Here is a 19,892-nt window from a genome sequence, read left to right on the forward strand (position 1 = left end):
CCCAAATTATGAGCAATCCTATTCTGTAAGACCCACAATGACTGAATAACATTGCTATGAACACGCAATACACATCATATTCCCATCATACCCAATGAGCAATCATAATTGGAAAATAATGAAGCCTGAGTAACATCAATGCAAACAACACAAAATACACTGCTTGCGAGCATTCAACATACATATTGCCCCAAACCATTAAAAAAGTTATGTTTGTTTTCAAGCGTAAATCCACTGTCTATAAATTGCATGACCTACATTGCAGCATAGCACATCTTCAGAGTCTATGATTGCAGTTAACTCATCTAACAGGACAAAGTTCTTTAACCCTAATATATTCCTACATTTACATTTATGACCTTTGACTGCATTGGGTACAAAAACTCATACTCTATAACTTGAGATCAAATATCGAGCTATGAGGTTAAATAGGGGTTAATTAACTATGCCATTGGATATGAGACTATTTTGTCTCGGAGTATACGGTAAAAGTATAAATTTTTGTGAAACATTAATTTTTGCGCTTTTCAGGTTAAGAAAATAAAATAAAGCTAAAAAATAGGCCAAAAAAAAAATTTGTTGTGTTGCCCTCAACCGTCCGACCCTAAATCCTGAAAAATCAGGGTCGCAATTTTTTTTTTTTTGAATGATGATTTTTACAGATTTGTTCAAAAAATCAATGTTTTTCACTTTACATTAATATTATATTGAAAGACTAGTCTCTAATTGATGTCTAACAGGTATCCAGAAGTCAAAATTGACAAATATCCCCTAATTGAAGAAGCATTATTTAATATTTGAGGGGATTTTTAAAAACTGAAGGTTTTAAAAAAAAAAGAAGAAAAAAAAAAATCCGACCGTCAACCCAACTTTCCTATTTTTCCACTTGAGGGCAACACAACAATATTTTTTTTGGCCTTATGTATAAGTCTGTCAAAAATCTCAAAATCACAAATTTAAAAATAAGCAAATTGGTTAAAAATCAGCAAAGCGCTGAAAATTACCACTTTTACAGTCTACAAAAGAGGATGCGCCCACCGGCCCCAAGGCAGCAATAGACTAGACAGGTAACCACATTAATGTTGTATGCTATCATACCCAGCCTCTTCCTAATCAGCACCAGCATTCCCTTCAATTATCTAGCCTGTATCTTTGAATTGACAATTTCCACCTGGGTAGGAAGCAAAAACATACTTTCACTTTTTTTCCCTTTCAAATCTTAACTTTTCTTTTGAAATTTGAGATTTAAAGTACATTCTTTCAAATTTTTCTTTGAAAGTTTGACTTTTATCTTGTAATGTGAGATTGAGAGTAGCTCTAAATACACTAGGATCCACTACATGCTCATCTATCAGGGCACAGTTCTTTAACCCCAATACATTTGTATATTCATTGAATAACCTTTGAAAATCTGGGTACAAAAACTCATACTCTGCAACTTGAGGTCAAATGTTGCACTATGATTGTTTAATTGAGGTTATTGAACTATGCCATTGGGAAGAGGCCATTGAGAGTAGCTCTAAATATAAGCCACTGTTGACCTGTTTGTCAGATAGCATTTCTTGCAAGTACTTGGAAGTATTGACATTTCAATGTGTTGATGTTTGAATGAATCCAAGTAAATATGTATGGTCATTGACTCTACATGACGTTTTTGAGTGAACCAATTTTACAAAAGCATTGTGCTAACCTGATAACTTTTTTCACTGTCGCTATCCATGTAAAGCTGAATTTATACTCAATCGCTTTTACAGAAAAGCGTTTTTCACGCATGCTCAATGTTTACTTATACATTTTCAGAGCATCAAGCCGATCAATCAATTCAAATCGCCGAGGCAAAAACGATGTCGCTTTTGCAAGTTGAAGAAATCTCAACTTCCCTGCGATATCGCTTGGCACGTGAATGTGTCAACCAATCATATACAACCATCTGAATCTATTATTTTGCTAATTAATTTACCTTTCTCGATTATTAACTTTTGGTGATGAATTAATTCAAAGCAATAATTATTGACAGCAACTGATGTATTAAAAATGTATTTTGTGGCATTTAGAATATTTTAATTGTCGTCTGCAATCGCTATCGCCGTGATAAGTATAAATGCAAAAGCGACGAGCGATGCATCGCAAAATTCGGCGATTGCCCATCGCTTTTCAAAAGCGTTTAATCGCAATCGCTCGGCGATCGAGTATAAATTCAGCTTAACTGACATAGGTGGGAAACCTTCAACTGAACTACAAACAATACAATTATCGGTCTATAAGCACTATTTTGATTGGTTACAAAGAGGGCTATATCATGTATTGAGCCAATCAGAGATATGGTAAGAATAGTCAGTACAGCTATTGACTGGGGTATATTGATTGTCCCAGGAGCTTTATTTTTATTGGTTACTCAGATGAATTTATGACCTAATTAACCAAACACAGACACTGTAAGAAAGGCAGTAGTACCCATGGGGTTAGTTGGTGTGCTATCTACTGCTGATAAAGGTCTGGATGACATAGCTCTTCTAGGTGTATTTGTATATGTATGTATGCATAATTATTGCATTATTAAGCTCACTTGTATTACATGTATTGTATGTGTTGTAAATACTATGCAAATTAAAGATATGTATGTATGACATATAGACGAATCCAATTTCATGCATTCCTACACCTCAATGGCAGCCAAAGCTGGGTCCCTGTCGGCTCCATCTCACTTAAAATGTGAAAAGATGCAGCCTTGGAGGGATTTTAAACTGCATTCTATCACCTGTGTTACATGTAGACAAAAGAATGATGACAGTTTACAACACAAAAGAATCTAACATCGAATTTTAAGCGGCTTTAATCCACCCAATTGGGCAGACACAACACCAGGTTGGTGCTGCGGGGACCCAATAATGGCCGACCAAATCCTGACCATGACTTGGCTCGTTGGATTTGTCTATATGTAGGTTAAATTAGAACCATATTTCAAATTTGATTGATCTTTAGAAAGAATGGGGTCAGGAAGAATGAGGGAGAGGTGAACTTACATAAAACAATGTGCTTATCTATGAACCACCTTTTCCAGGCCATTCTCAGTAACAATATATCATACATGAACTGCCCCTTTAACATACCGACTCCAATCATAATACAAATGTGTTAGGTGACTCCACACATGTTGACATATTGTCAGGGTGCAGAATTTGACTCCTTGCAATATCTGCAATGATGTTGGTACACAGAGGGTGTCAAATTATTCCCCACATGGAACAGAGCTCTCTGCCAGCAACATATTTGCAAGTCTTGAAAACGAGCCAACGCTAACAGGACATATATCAGGCACCAACAAACGTGCTGTCTATTGTCTATTATATTTTTTGTAAACTTTAATTCACACCCTCACACTTTGTTTCTTCACAGCATGCTAAATACTTAGAAAATGAAAAATATAGTCTTCCTATACATTTTGCACCAGCAAAATCCATGCACACAATCTGTGATGTACATGTATAATTTGGTTTATAACTGTAATGACTGTATTATGGCAAATGAAAAGAACATTTTAGCCAGTACATAAAGTTTGATGATGTCCTATAAACAAAAGTCATTTCATTGATGGGAGGGGTCAAAAAAAGTGATTTTATATTTGTAAAAACTAAAAACTGGTCAAAGTTGGCCTTTCCGGTTGCGATTTTCAACATTTCACACTTTCATTTCATGGAGGGAAGGACAGGGTCAACTGGAATTTTGTTTATAGGATGTCATCAAACTTTGTTCCCTTATTAAATAAATGTATAGCGTCAATTTTCATCCAATTATATTTTCTACAATAATCCAAATTCATTTTTGACACCTGATGTATCAAACTACAGCTAACACATGAAGAATTCAGAGTAACCATTTAAGCAGCAAATTTTTTTATGTGTGTATTGATAATTTGAGTCCTGATGACAACAATCGAATATGGTATATTTTCATATAAATGACCATGCAAAATACTTAAATCACCATTATAATTCCTCTAACTTTCAACATAGTACAATTTCACATACCTCTTTTGCAAAATATGAATGAATACTTTGACAACACAGACCTTCCAACAAGCACAAATGTTGAATGCTAAATGCCAATGTGAATGGCTTAATATTTAGTTATAACCAGTGAAAGCTAGTTTTCAATTCAACTGAACTTGAAATATGGCATGATTACATGTACTCACAAATGATTTATATTATTTGATTTGATAGAACCAAATGTATTATATAAATACTTCTGGTTGACCATCATTCCTCCATCCTGCTGACATTACCAGCAATTACAGTCTAATTGAATTTGCGACCCCTGCTTCAAGGATTCATCTTTATCAAAGATCATAACCCAAGATGATATTTCAACTCACCAGGAGCCCATAACACCAGGACATGCTCATCTCTAGTACACAGTTCTTTAACCCCAATAGGCTTCCACATGCATAGAATGACCTTTGAATGTATCGAGTACTAAAACTTGTATTATACAACTTGAGGTTAACCTTTGAGATGCCTGTTGAATGAAGTTTAATTGAATTTCGCCTTCGGAGATGAGATCATATTGGCTTATGTAATGCCGGGGATGCAATGTAGTACAAAGTCTCAATGTCAAGGGTCAGTTCATTACTCTGCATCCACATTTGTATTATTTTAATCTTTGAAAGGGATGGTGTTTATTACACACTTTGCTCGCAAGTTCACATTAACGGATCTTAGAAAACCACACAGACAAAAGTTACTGAACTTGGTCTTTAGGATATTGTACAGCAGTGGTAATCCCAGCAACCTTACTCCTTGATTTGACATTTGACCTTTAACCTGATGGGCAGTGACAGATGCGACACTGAGCGTGCTCAGATGACAAGGTTATAGGGAATTATGATATTTGATAGTTGGACCAAGAATTATTTGTTTTCTTAAATAAGATAACTCTTGCCAATGGGTCAAAAAGTTAAATGATTCTATGGACTGATGATATCTCTGTTTCAAAATGGAAGCATTAGAGTTCCACAAAATAAATAGCGTCATATTTGAGACAAACTGCTGTGCGTGTGTGTTATGAACAGATATGGACATAGAGTTAGATTACTTGCAATATTTAAACAAAGTAAAAGTCAGCTAAAACACTTCATCTATCGTCTTGGAATAGACCAGGAGAGAAAGTGATTTGAAATCAAAAAGGTTACACTTTAAAAAGAGTCCAAACTCCAAAGAGCCCAGTGCAAAACGCTGCTGTCAAGATGGAGACCCTAATAGTGTAATTGCAGCATTTATTGCCAAAGCCCAAAATGAACAATAATAGGTGTCTTTAAGCTTGTGTGCTGCAAAGGGCTGCGCAGAAAGTGATTAGCGCAAGCATTACACCTCCAGGGGACACTCCAACTTTGGAGGTGACGCGTATGTAGGGCTGTTAAGACCCCCTTTTTCAGCATCACTCTCACCCAAAGACCCCATCTTTTTTTACGAACACATGCTCTGTCACCCGAAGACCCCTTATTTTTTCCATTTGATCTGTCACCCAAAGACCCTTACAAGTTCAATTTGAGAATTGGCCTGGAAAAGGTGGTTCATACTTATTTTGAAAAAACAAAGAAATTTAAAGCCATTTAGAGCTAGAAATTCGATTTTCGAGGTTTCTGTGGCGCTGTTTCGGTTCTCACCCAAAGATTCCATTCAAAAAAAAAAAGGTCATGTTCTCACCCAATGACCCCATATTTTGTACATTTTGCTCTCACCGAATGCCAAAAATCATGCTCTCACCCAATGACCCCATATTTTTTACATTTTGCTCTCACCGAATGCCCCCGAGTGCGAAAGTGCCAGCCCTACACCTATATCCATTTCAAATTGAAGTGCCCCCCCCTAGAACCACAACATGTACACACTGTCACACTTTGGATCAAAGTTTGTCGGGCGAATGATGAAAAAAAAAAAAAAATTTGCCCTCCTTGGTTTGATTCCAACATTGCTTTCTTCTTGACCATTTGCTGCGGCACATTTTTGCAGAAAACTGTGCGGCAAAATTGCTGCTATACAAAACACACTCAAGACCACAAAATTAAGTTACCAGTTATTTTCAGCCCTGTATACGCTAAACAAAGACATAGGTATTATATGTCATAATTAGAACCAGCAGCCAGTAGGTGTATTATTTAGCTCGGAAATCGGTCAAGAAATAAAGACAATAATTCAAAATCCCAAGGAAGTGCAAATTTGTTCACAAAGTGTTCTTAAACAAGAGAACTAGCACCATGATTTCCGTTGATTAGAACATTAAAATGCAAGTTTTGATTTTATTCCTTCCTTGGATTTCTTTAATTCTCAACCGATTTCAGCAAATAAGATCTTAAATCAGAGCTGAAGGGTACATATACTGGCTGCTGGTTTTAATTTTGACATACTTTTCTTTCTTAGGATAGGGGTGAACATAACTGGTACCTTAACTATTTTGTGGTCTTTATTATACTGGCCCTAAGATATAATACAAAATGATTACTTACAAGTTTTTGGTTAACTAGGATCTCTAGTAGACTTAGTAGATGGTTGCCGTCTCTTAGATCTCGGAATAAATCTTTCACACAGCCTTTATTTTCCTGAAAAATTGTATAAAAGGAAACAAAAAACATATTCATTAGTATCAAAAAATCATAATTTCAAGTGGCAAGTAAGTTTTTTAACTAAAACTCATGCTAACCTTCATACTGTACCTCATCATCAAAATGTCTTAATCCTTACCCTAATCCAAATTGTAACCTTAATCCTAAAACACAAACCATAATCTATTGCAAACTTTTATTTTGCTATGTAAGAAACTCTAAAGTCCCACCATCCCTTTCCCCCATATCTGACCAGTGACCACATGCATCATGATAAGACACTATAATGAAGGTGCTGGGTGCCACTCTTGTCCTTAGACGGACCCACAAATTGCAAGAGCATAGTATAGTGCACGTAGCAACATCTGCAACAAGCAAGAGTCAAAACTTCCACAGCAGCAGATTTTGTTGCCTTGACATCACATTTAAACTCTTAAGTTCTTAACTTCCATCACATACAGGTGAAGTACAAACAATTTATATTTATGATGTCATCACTATTTATGAGCCAGCATTAGTAGTTAGCATTGGTAGTGAAGGCGGATGAGTTACGACCTCCAAAGTCAACGCCAGTGGAAGGATGAACAGAGGAGAAGGGGAATGGTGCATGGTGGTCCACCCTGTAGAAGGCTACAGTATTAGCCTAGAGGTAGAGGGTGGTCATGTAGTTTGGTGTGCTAGGCTATCAGTCGGAAGGTTGTAAGATCATGAGCTTTCTCATTTATCCTCTATCCCACTCATTGTGGTCCTAAACTGTGCCGTGGTTCAGAGAGTCACATAAAATGGTGGTCCCATGTACCAGAAGAGCAATATCTGGACATGTAAAAGTTGCAGGCCTTTTCGTAAAGAGCAGGGGATCAGCCCGGGCCTGTTGTCTGTCACACTCAGCATTGAGGTCAACTTGCACTGCCCTTAGGGGCTTGGCAGCATATCGACACATGGCACGCTTCGAGGGATCTGAGTATCCAGAAAGCGTGATTAAATGCCCTTTTATTATTATTATCATATCATAATTTTGACATCACATCAAAACATAGCAGCTGTCTTCGAACATATACATTTAAATTTCTTAAACCAATTAATGGCCTGTTTTTTGATGCTGGATATAAAATCAGAGGATGATTTAAGCACTACCCAACACGCCACTGTGTTGACTTGCGGTTAGCACAGCTGTGTGAGTGAACATGACACCACTGCTCGCACACTGCATGCACACTGCATAGACGTGCATGGTTAAATTTGAATTTGGACCGATATATTTACAATAAAAAACATTCAAAATGCTGGTCAATTTCACATTTTATGTTATCTACAGAAGGTGTGAATTATCCTTTATGCATACATCACTTTTGTTCTGAAATCGACCAAGCAATAATGACACACACACAATTCTTAAACAACATCTTTTGCACAGAATTCAATGGGATTTGAAAAGTAAAGTGGCAGTTGAAACTCTAGTGATAACACTTTTCCAGTGCATGATGGGGCTTCCTTAAATCATCCTCTGATATAAAATAATGTTACTAAGGTACAAATTTCTTATTATTTTCTTTATTTGTTCATTATAAGTGTATGTTTATTATTATCTTTAAATGTGTGTTTCCGACAATGCCATGTTATATTGCGATAGGCCACATCATTTAATCACTTTCGTAAGCATAGCAAGTATCCTCTTTTGCGTATAAGACCTGTCAGGAGTAATATAGCCATTTCAAGTTGTCCTTCATAAGGGCTCATATTGAAATACCCTACCACGTTTTCACACAGAAAGAAGGCAGTCATAAAACGGATGGATTATATGCATCAGTGATACACCCTGCCCAGGATTTTAACAAAAGAAGGCTAGCACAGGAAAGCTGCAGGATGGCGCACACCTTCCTGTGTAAGGGAATTTCAATATGAGCCCTAAAACAAGAATGATGTAAATGGAGTCCTCTCGACCTAGCTAGATAGCTACCTGCCCACCTAACACCTACCTTGGTTCCCTCAAATGGGATGTTAATTGTTATTCATCAATAATACTACAGCTAGTAATTCTGTGATATCTTTACAAGTTGTTATTTCTACAACGAAAAACCAAGATTTAACTGGGTGAAGTACCTGTTTTCCATATAAGCACAATGAAGTTTACTTGTAGGCAATACTGATTTATAACAAATGCATGGCCTGGGATGCACAGTTGTCTAACTAGTAGAAAAAAAGAAAGGATTTAAATTTTCATCCTAAAGATGCATGACTGCATTTTATGATGAAAAAGATAATCTTTCAAACATTTATAAGTGATTTTGATACTGTAATAGTGTATCGCTCATTCTACAAAATCCGGTGCCAATAGCCTTTTTTCCATTCTTTGGTCCACAAACACTTTGTCGAGCATTTAGGGCACCAAATATGTTGTTTTTCTGGTAGAACTCAACGAGATCTACACGGACATATATAGTTTTCCATACTTTAAATGCTTTCTTCAGCCTGATTAACCCTTGCAAAGGCTCAAAAATCGCTAAAAATGCGTTTCCACTGCTCAAGTGTCACATCTAACCCTGAATATTTTCTTTGAATAAATGCGATTTCTTTACATATTTGTTGTTTTTTAATTAGATAACGCACCATCATATTGTTTATCAACATTATTTTTTAGTGATTAAAGCGTTTTTGTGTAATTCTAAAATAAATTGCACTTTCCACCAAAACGCTGTGAGCTACGTTACCCCTTTTTAACACACGTTATTGGAAAGAAGTAAAACAGAGGTATCAATGTAATTTGCGGTTTTTGAAAGGAAACACTCATAGGTTTTTAAAATCACAGTAAAAATCGTGATGCTGTAGCATTTTTGGCATAGAAATGTTGTAAACATTGAAATTTCGACCGACCATGTTAAGATTGGTGAGCTACGTTACCAGGATTCTATAGTATGCACTTGTATTACATGTACTTCCTAATAATATGTGAAAGCTACCAGTGGTCGAACCCTATTTATATTAGAATTAACCGACATAACATTCTAACGTTCGCAAATCACATTAAAAACATTAAAACCAGTGAACTACGTTACTGTGAGCTACGTTACACACTCATTTACGCATCTTCAAAACTTCTATGAAATGGTGAAATCTGTTTTACATTTCACTCAAGTGATCTTTAGTTTGCTTTTTATGACCTTGGATTGAGTAAAACCAGCCCATTTTGTAGTCGGTAACGTAGCTCACATTACATTGAGTTTTAGTGTTAAAAAACATCATGACTTCCTGAAAGAAAAATATGCAAGTGGTGTTGGCAATTTTTTACATCTGAAAGTAGTGATACATTTACTCTTAAAAACACAAAAAGCAGGTCTTTTTGAACAACTTTTATTTTTTCAATTTTTATAGTGGATTGGCACCGGATTTTGTAGAATGAGCGGTATACAGGGATGCAAATTGTGCGGGAGCAGGGAGCACCGCTCCTAGGAAATGAGAGTCAAATTTGAGGAAATAATGCCATGAGAAGAAAAAAGAAAGAGAGGAAAAAGGAGGGAGAGAGAATAAAAGAAAAGATAAGATAAGAGGAAGAGGGAAAAGAGGAAAGAAAAGAAGAAGAGTGAGGTACAAGATAATAGGGATGGCTGTGAGGAAGTGAAGCTACTGAATGGAACAGAGGAAACACTGGTTGTGCAAAATTTGGAAGAATTCACATTATTGTTCAAGAAATAAGAGCAAAAAAGAGGAAGGTATTGGTGTTAGAATATGAAAATTTACAATTCATCACCATAGGAGGTATTCCATGTTATTTAACAGGAAAAAAAGAAGTTGGATGAAGACAGGTGGAAACAGGGCTCATATCTGAGGAAATTTAGAGAGGCGACAATCATACCTGAGGAAATTTATAGAGAGGCAGCAATGAGGATTTTCCGGGAACAAAAGTCATGAAAGAATTCAGTGTACTTAGTAACAATACTAATGCCACTGAGAAGAGAACAAACTGGAAAATATTGAGGAAATTTAAAAAGAAGAACCATATAAAGCACTAAACAAGCTGTGCTCCTCTGACAAAAAATGAAAGAGGAAAGGGGGTAAAGGAAAATAAAAGGGGAAAGGAGCCTCTGTCCGACCAAAATTGACCCCAAACTAGTGTAAAATACCAAATTTTTGCGGCTTCACGCACACATTGTCATCATAAAGCCTTTTTGGAAGCTCAAAGACCTAACATACAGTCGCCTTAAAAATTCACGGTATGTTAACATTCTCATCTTTTGAAGTGCAGAATAAAGCTATTTTATGCATGGTATGATTGAGGAAATCTTGAGCCTAAAAACCTTGCTCCTGAGGAAGAAATCATAATTTGCACCCCTGAGTGTATATAATGCTAAGGCCACCTGATCTTGATAAAAATAAAATTATATGAAACTTAACTTAAGACATCCATGATACTCAATGCATATGACAACTTAACTGGAGCATATACTTCTTGAAAAATGATTCCGAAAAAAGGGCAAAAATGCTAAAAATTAAAATTAAAAATTAAAATTAAAAATCACCAAAAAATGAAAGAGTTTCATATCATCTACTTTTACACATGACATCATCATTTCAGACCTGGTTGAACACATTCACACATTATTCATATAGTATGATGCCAATGTTACATATTACATTAGTATAATGTCATAAAGGATGTTTCCACACATCTCTCTTTGTAAACACATATTCCATGCATGAATACTGCGAGATGTGCTATGATGCGTAACTATGATGACAGGATTCCTGTCAAAGTCTGCAAGTCGGCAGGCATGAACAGAACAGTTATGTATCACATTACAATGTACTACATGAGCGGATGTATGGGGTGTCATTTGTTGGGCATTTTATTTTCAATTCATGTTCACTCTTGCCCATTTTATGAGCAACAATTATGCTGACTTCTGGACTTCAGGCTGTATTATAGAAAATTTAGCTATAGCAAAGGAGCATTACTCGTTGACTGCCGATAAAACGCCCAATAAAGACTTAGTCACCGGACCGCGCCGGCCAGTTAAAGTACATGCCCTATCACACCACTCCACACCATACATAAATTCTCCCAGTCACATTTCCCAAATATGAAATTAAAAAAGTCAAATTTTAATTTACTTCTTTTAAAGTTTGGCAGAGGCGGGTTCGAACTCACGGCGCAACGCTTAGTACTCTATGAGCCTAGCGCCTTTAGACCACTAGGCCACTTGTCTTCTTGTTATTCAGCTGAAACTTATTTAAAAATATAATCGCAACTTCAACATAGGCCTACCACGTGACAAGCAAAGGCAGAAAACGTATTATATTTTGGAATTTTATCTGCTTAAAACATTAATGTGTATTATAATAGAGCTACCATTATTTATATTGTTGAATTCTCAAGCGCATAGAGACAATTAATACGCGCGTCCTATGATACATACACAATACATAAAATCGATTTTGATCTTCGCCATTACTCGGTGACCTCCGATAAAACGCCTAAGAACTCCGTTCAGTTAAAAAATATGCTTAAGTACATGCCCTATTGAGATAAGCAATCCTTTTGTGATATGTCCATTCATCCATATAATAATAGCAATCAGATTTTTGGATGGATGTTTTACACAGTGATTGGAGAAGAAGCTATGTAAATAATCAAAAGTACATGTCTACAAATTGACAAGGACAACTCCTTTTGTCAAAATTGTTTTCACCTATTGCTCAGTATGTTAATTAATCCGATTAATTACGTAATTTCGCCAGCGTATGATATATCAGTACTAATATGTAGGCCCAAGGAGGTTAGATATAGAAAGAAGAGGAAATAGATTACGTATCGCATATTGGTCCTTTGTGCCTATTAGAGTTTCCGCCAAGGGAGGAAGAAAAAAAAGGAAGGAGGGGGAGGAGAGAGAGAGAGAGGAGACCGATGGAGTCACAGGGCTCTAAATTACATAGGCGTAGATCGGGGGGATAAATGCCACAATATTTTGCCAGGGGATGGTCAATATAATCACCCCCCAATATTGACGCCTGTGTATTGGTTTGTGTCGAAATCAACCTCATATTTGGCCATTTTATAGCCACAGAATGCCATTTTAGCGCTTTCTGCGTAATTTATTCCACTTTTGTCCCATATTTCACCAGTTTAGTTTCAATAGGCCTATGCTAAAATTTTCAGCAGCATTTGTACCATAAGGTTCACTGTACTGGGTACTTTAAAACTAAAACATAACTTTAACCCTTAGATTGGAGCTCTACTAGAAGTAAAAATATAGATAGTGAACGAATTTAGTATTTCTATATCTATGTGAGAATGATACAATAGAGGCCCTGCATGAAATTATTGATTGGCTCCAAACAAAGGTTTTCAACCGTGTCCTTCACCGTAGTTATGGCGGAGTGCAGTCCATTCAATCAAATGTTGTCATCAACCTATTTGATCGTAGTGCAGGATTATGTGTGTGAGACGAACTGTCACGGTAGATTGCAATCATGCTTTTGTTGAATGCATTTGAGTAGTCCGCCATATTTACGGGATGATACGTCGCATGCAAGGCCTCTATATGACATGATGAACATAGTCATTGATGCATCAGTTTTAAAATAGACTAGGCGGTTACCCATATTTGGCGGTTCTCGGCTGGGCGCGATTACCAGGCTGATTGTGACATGCCCATATGACCATTTTTACTATTTTGACCTCAGATGACCCCAGGGTGACATTGGATGACCCCAAAATGACCTAAACTTATAACTCTAAATGTTGACTGTACCTACCAAGTTTCATGCCCATATATGAGCTTTTACTAATTTGACCTCAGATGACCCGTGGTGACCTTGGATGACCCCAAAATGACCTTCAAAAAATGCTGCTTTAAATGTTGACTGTACCTACCAAGTTTCATGCCCATACGACACTTTTTAGTAATTTGACCTTAGATGACCCCTGGGAGGGGACCCGTGGTTGGATGACTTAACAAACATAGACATCTTCTTGCCAGGATAGAACTACACCCACCCACATCGTCTCAGTCCCGCAGGACCTAGCTTCATGCCCATAGACAATTTGTAGTCATTTGACCTCAAATGACCCCTGGGAGGGAGCCCCGGGGTCGGACGACTTAACGAACATAAACATCTTCTTGCCAGGACAGAACTACACCCACCCACCGAGTTTGAGTCCCGTGCGACCTAGTTTCATGCCCATATGACAGTTTGTAGTCATTTGACCTCAAATGACCCCTGGGAGGGGGCCCCGGGTCGGATGACTTAACGAACATAAACATCTTCTTGCCAGGACAGAACGTCACCCACCCACCGAGTTTGAGACGCGCACCGCCTAGGTTCAGGCCCAAGTTCCCGGTGTTAGCCGTTTGACTAAAATGACCCCTGGGAGGGGGCCCCAGGGTCGGATGACTTAACGAACATAAACTTCTTCTTGCCAGGACAGAGCTACACCCACCCACCGAGTTTGAGCCCGTGACGACCTCGACGGCCTCACATTAGCAGTCACAGACAAAACCTAAATCTACAGAATATATCCATTACTCGTCGATACTCGAAAGAGCTCAAAATAAATAACTTAGAAAATTTTCTTGATGTCCTTTAACATGTTTTCATAGTTAACCATCGTTAGCCATGGATATCTATCATGAGAACTGACCGGTGACTAAGTCCGATTTATTGGGACGTTTATCGGCAGTCAACGAGTAATGATTCATACTGCATCAGCCCATTTTAGACCCAATTTCCATTCTGACAGAGGCAATGGCATTAGCATGTTGCCCAGGTAATAAGGTAACCACCAAGTTTGTTACACACTCCGACTTTAGTACCAGAGATACTTATTATCATCTTGTTGCTGAAAATAGTGAAACATAATTTAAGAATTGAAGTTAGTGGCCAAGCTAAAATAATTTTAGCATATAAACGTGTATTCAAAGTTTATAGGGCACCAGACACTGCGATACTTGACTTACATGTTCAGATGAATACAGAACTTTCAAAATGCTGACCTTTTTAGGTGAAAGTGGGCTTGTAAGTTGCAATTTCTATGTAAAAAGTTGACTTTGCCCCTAAAAAGTTTTGAGTTTTTCCTTTTTGTTATTAAGCCTAACATTTTCACTCAAAATGTATTTTATATTTAAAGGACTCATTTTTGCATATCCAGGCATGTTGCACTACCCTCCATGCAGGCTCCAAGAACCTGAAGAACTCCTTAAAGACCCTAGAGCTTACTCTGACATAGCTGCAGTCTGTGGCCCTCACAGACTTAGCGAGCGCGTAGCGCGAGGCGTTCTGAATCGAGCGCGTCACGCAACCTCTCTGGATAGTATACTAATAGCAACAGAGCCCGAAAGTAGTGCTAACTCTGACACTGCTTCCCCTTAACATTTCAGGTTCTACCACAGATACTTGGTTGATACTCCATGATTCAGGCCATCTCCTGAATACAAGCATACCATTTCCATCCCTTTTTACATATTGCTGTATGTGACTTGAGTCAATAATGCATTTGTTCTTAACACATAAAAGGCGAGACACAAATTAGTGCAGCAAACCTATTTGTGCCATTTTCAAGTGATTTTTCCTACAGCATACATTATGCTTGATATTACCACATATGAGCATTCTCGAATGTGTTTTGACACAATATCACCTTTTAAGTGTATTTCAGTTTAAATTTTTAATTTAAAATGCGATGGGTTGATATAAATACGTTTATGTGTCAGTGATCCCTCGTAATCAAAGGAATGCACCAAAAGGGATGCAAAGGAGCAATGTAGGGTACCAAATATCACATCTATTCTAGCATATTTTGTCATTTTTAGGAAAATAATGCAACGTTTCAGGAACCCCATATGGCTCAAATTTGGTGACATTTGCTATGGACTCTCAATTTAGTAACATAAAGACAAACACAATTACATACAACATACCAAGTATCTATTTACTAACCATGCTAACTACATGTACCAACCTACATAACATGCCAAGCTTCAGACTGATTAATTGCATAATTTCGGTCTAATAAATGTAATCTTGCTCAAATACAGCAATTTGTCGCAGCAATCGATCATTGACTCTAGCCAATGCACAACTATAGTGTGGTACCCGACTTGTGTCAATAGTCTGTGGTTCAATAGTCGCAGACCATTTATGTAAAGGTATGACTGGCACTGACCACTTACACAGCCGATTATCAACATTTGTATTAAAGTAAAGTCACGGTTCTTGCTGGAGTAATTATATTAATCCTGGGCTGTTTTCAATCATACATTAACATCTCGGATTGCATTGGTTAATCATTGAAAACCAACCTAAGCATTCACTTGCAATTTTGATTTTTGAGTTTTGAGTTTTGATGCAATTTCATTCTTCCAATGAAGTAAACACTCAACTCCTGGTTTCGCACGCGCTACACACGCCTGCATTGCAACTGTTGACTTCAGAAGTGATGGTGATGTGTGGACACCAATTTGAAACTAGGGGTCATTTGGTGACAACTTTGACACCAAACAATGGGTTCATTCAGTGAGAAGGCCAGTTAAAAAGGGGGGTCTTTCCGTGAGACTGGGTAAATTTTGCCTAAAATGAGACTGGGAACATTTTTGGTCAAATTATTAAATTTGACAAATTTTTGATAAAAAAGATCATCAAAATTTGACAAATTTCTGACAATCTCTCATGATGACCCTATTTTTTCCTCAATTCTTGGAAAAAATGGGATCTTTTTGGTGACCTGAAATCAAAAAATGATGTCATTGGGTGAGAGAGAGAGAGTTCAGTAAAAAAAAAAAGGGGGGTCACTGGGTTAGTCAGAATTGAAATATGGGGGTCAATGTGGCTGCACATCCCTGTTACTTATTTTTAGTGAGTGCCCCCTCCCCTGAACTGGTTTCCCCCCTCCCTTAAGTCAGAACAAAAAAAGTTAGAGAATCCCACTATTTTGTGCCAAAAAATGCAATATTTTAAACAAATTTTCCGATTTTCTACTCCCCCATTGCCCCAAAAGAAAAATACTGGTGCTGCCACTGGATAATGAAGATGAAGATGAAGATGAAGATGAAGATGAAGATGAAGATGAAGATGAAGATGAAGATGAAGAAGATGGAGATGGAGATGGAGATGGAGATGGAGATGGAGATGGAGATGGAGATGGTGATGGTGAGGGTGAGGGTGAGGGTGAGGGTGAGGATGAGGATGAGGATGAAGGTGAAGGTGAAGGCGAAGGCGATGGCGATGGCGAGACGAAGACAAAGACAAAGACAAAGACAAAGACGGAGACGGAGACGGAGAAGAAGATGAAGGGATGAGAAGGTGAAGGTGAAGGTGGGGGTGAGGGTGAGGGATGAGGATGAGGATGAGGATGAGGATGAGGATGAGGATGAGGAAATATATAGACACCGCCATATCAACTAAACACACAATCAATCAATCTATTATCTCACAGTTATAAATATTGCATTGCACGTCATTCCCAAAATATACAGTAAGACAACCAGATTTACAAGAGAGGATGGGTTCAGAGTCAGACCACTCTAAGGTAACTCTAAAAGAAATTTAACTCTAAAATACAGGTTCGTACTGAGGGTGGCTTTGGGCTATGGGTTCATAATGACAAATCATCCAATTTGGGTAATTTAGGCCACTCAGTACCCAGGGCGTGTTCCCTACACCCACCACCCTCTGGCCCATAGCCAGGATTTTTTCATGGGGGTGCAGATTTTCCAAATGCAGATCTTTTCAAGAGAAATCTTCATTCTTGCCAAAAGCAGACATTTATCCCCTCTACAATCGGGTTTTGATTGAGCCAACTTCAATCAAAACAAAAATTGTCATTGGCGTAATAAGCCCTGGGTTGTTGAAAAGGGTTTCATTGTCCTGTAGATCAATAAAAGGTGGAGCTATGCGTGTTGTGACATCAGGCCGACACCTGTTGTGCATCCATGCCCTGGGTCGAGTCGCGTGCCAGTAGCCAATCATAGGCAGCGGTTCTGGGGGCGTGGCCGTTTTCTCAGAAAATATTGCCGGGAAAATTCATAAGCTGTTTTGATACCATCCGAAGAGGTCAGGAAAATTTTAAAATTTGGAGCCTATATTTTAGACAAATTTCAAAAAAAGATCATGATTTGGGTTATATTTATCTAAAGTTTGACATTTATGGCCAAATTTTGCTATTTTTTACAGAAAAAGCAATCCTTTTGCCTATTTATGGGGGTGTATTGCACCCCTAGCTATGGGCCTGCTCCTCACCCTCAACTGGGTTCAAGGTTTCTGACTATGCCAGGAGTGATCTGTGTGATAACTTGGAGCTATACAAATTATGATACCTACATGGAGTATTAACCTCTTAAAAGGGCATTTCATGATCCACAGCCATACCACTTTTCTCAAAAAATTTTTTATACCACTGGTAACCTCTGGCTACATGATGTTTTTGTATATACCAAAACTTCTTGCAGATTAATTTGTATAGCAAAATAATATCGTCAAATTTGAATTTCGTTCTGGTGTCAAACTGAATCAACTGAAATTTTGGGAATAAGCTTTTTTCGTGGGTATCTACTGAAAAATATCATTAAAAAAAATTCCCTTTAAAGGGAAAGCCAGCTTCAATGCAGAAGATGCCTTGTAATAAGTTTGGGTGGTGGCATTTTTAGGATCACTCTTTTTATGATCCATCATGTTTCATGACAGTCCACCAAACCATCAATGATGAGAACATGCACACAGAAACAGCAAACCAAACAACTCCTATAACTTCCTGTCAATTAATTACTCCAAATTGTTCTGTCTTTTTGTCTTTTCTGCCTTTTAGGCTACCCTTAGCTCATTATTAATATAAAGAAATGCAGTTTTTAGTTAATTGGCTAAAAACTGCCATCCTACTTGCCTTATACATGCACATTAATTTTATATAAATTCGCAATTTATACGTAATATAGCACATTATAAAATGTATAAAGACTGATATTGTTCAATTATAATAGGCCTACATGTATATAAATTATACCCATATCAAAAATAGGCCCTGAAATTGCATCGAATTTTTCCCGTTGAAAAGACAAAACTGATGTTTAAGATAAATTATTTCATAAATGACATTTTGAGTCATTTTTATCCATAAAACGATACAGGATATAGGATATTTTTACTTTGACTTTTACGTCCATAAAGGTTTTAATCATGTTATCAATACACTCACATCTCATGCTGTGCTGATCTCCAGGAGGTCTGCTAATGTAAATCTAAGAACGCCTGATAACAAGGATTCTATAATTTTCTTTTCGTTGATATGCTGTGGAAACTATTATAGGCCTGGCATGAACTTTTAATGTCATATTTCCTTCAAACCATAACTTTTGAAATTCTCACTCGTATTCATTCGTTGAAACGGCAAAACATACTTTCTTTTTCTTACAAATCCAATAACAGGTCTATTATATATTTTCACCATAAAAAGTTCCGCAAAGTAATTCAAACCAATGCTAGTACCCGTAATCTCTTTAGCAAACAAAGACGATCTCCGAATTAGATCATAGCCAGCTAACGCTGGCGAAAAGGATGCTAGGATTACGAAATCCTCCTTTAAGTCTAATGTATACTTCAGTATTTGCAATGCCTTTTTTATCACATTATATTGAACGATGAAATTAACATACATGTACACGTACTCCACACGGTATATCACAGGTATTATTTCTCAGCTGCTTGAGAGTGAACAACACTTGCAACTACTTACAAACCAGACAGTTACTTCACATCTCTACTTGATAAAGTACTGTGTACTTACGCTGCTATTTGTTTCAAGAAACGCTTTTGCACTTAATTTGGTAATTTACCATTGACATCTCGCTAACTTTTGCACAGACATGTATCTGTGTTAAATTAATTGAGTTTTATGACTATCATGCTATTAGGTTAAGTCGGAGGTAAAGCTCTCGCCTGATCGTGACTAGAGAACATCCCTGGGAAAACATCTTGATGAAGTGCAAAACATCATGGCCCAGGCTTCCCCTCCTGATAAATCAGTTACGACATTAGCGCATCTTTGCTTACTGTGTCAGCTATTACGCAGGGGAAATTTTGTCATTGTGTATTTTTGTGTCAGACTTGACTATATACAGGTCATCCTCATGTACGTTCATGATGAGCTGCAACATGACCCTGATGTCATACCCATAGAACTAATTCACTGATGTATTGCACGTTAGTATCCATTGGTTACTGGTTCAAGCCTAGACTTGTGCACCTATTCCGAATTATGATATGCTATAGGCTTTGTGTTGTGATCATTTCGATCGTAAAAAAGGTA

At 37.4% G+C, this 19,892-nt stretch overlaps 1 protein-coding gene across 1 annotated transcript in view; it reads right to left on the bottom strand.

Moving 5' to 3' along the window:
• The window catches only part of LOC140143859 (spectrin beta chain, erythrocytic-like), a 224,963-nt gene that overhangs the window by 6,500 nt on the left and 198,571 nt on the right, over window positions 1–19,892 (bottom strand). Inside the window, exon 3 of the mRNA XM_072165672.1 lies at window positions 6,506–6,598. Coding sequence (XP_072021773.1) covers window positions 6,506–6,598 — 93 coding nt within the window. The remainder of the gene's footprint in view (window positions 1–6,505; window positions 6,599–19,892) is intronic.

This window comes from Amphiura filiformis, unplaced genomic scaffold, assembly GCF_039555335.1.
Source record: "Amphiura filiformis unplaced genomic scaffold, Afil_fr2py scaffold_30, whole genome shotgun sequence".
Classification (NCBI taxonomy): Eukaryota; Metazoa; Echinodermata; class Ophiuroidea; order Amphilepidida; family Amphiuridae; genus Amphiura; species Amphiura filiformis.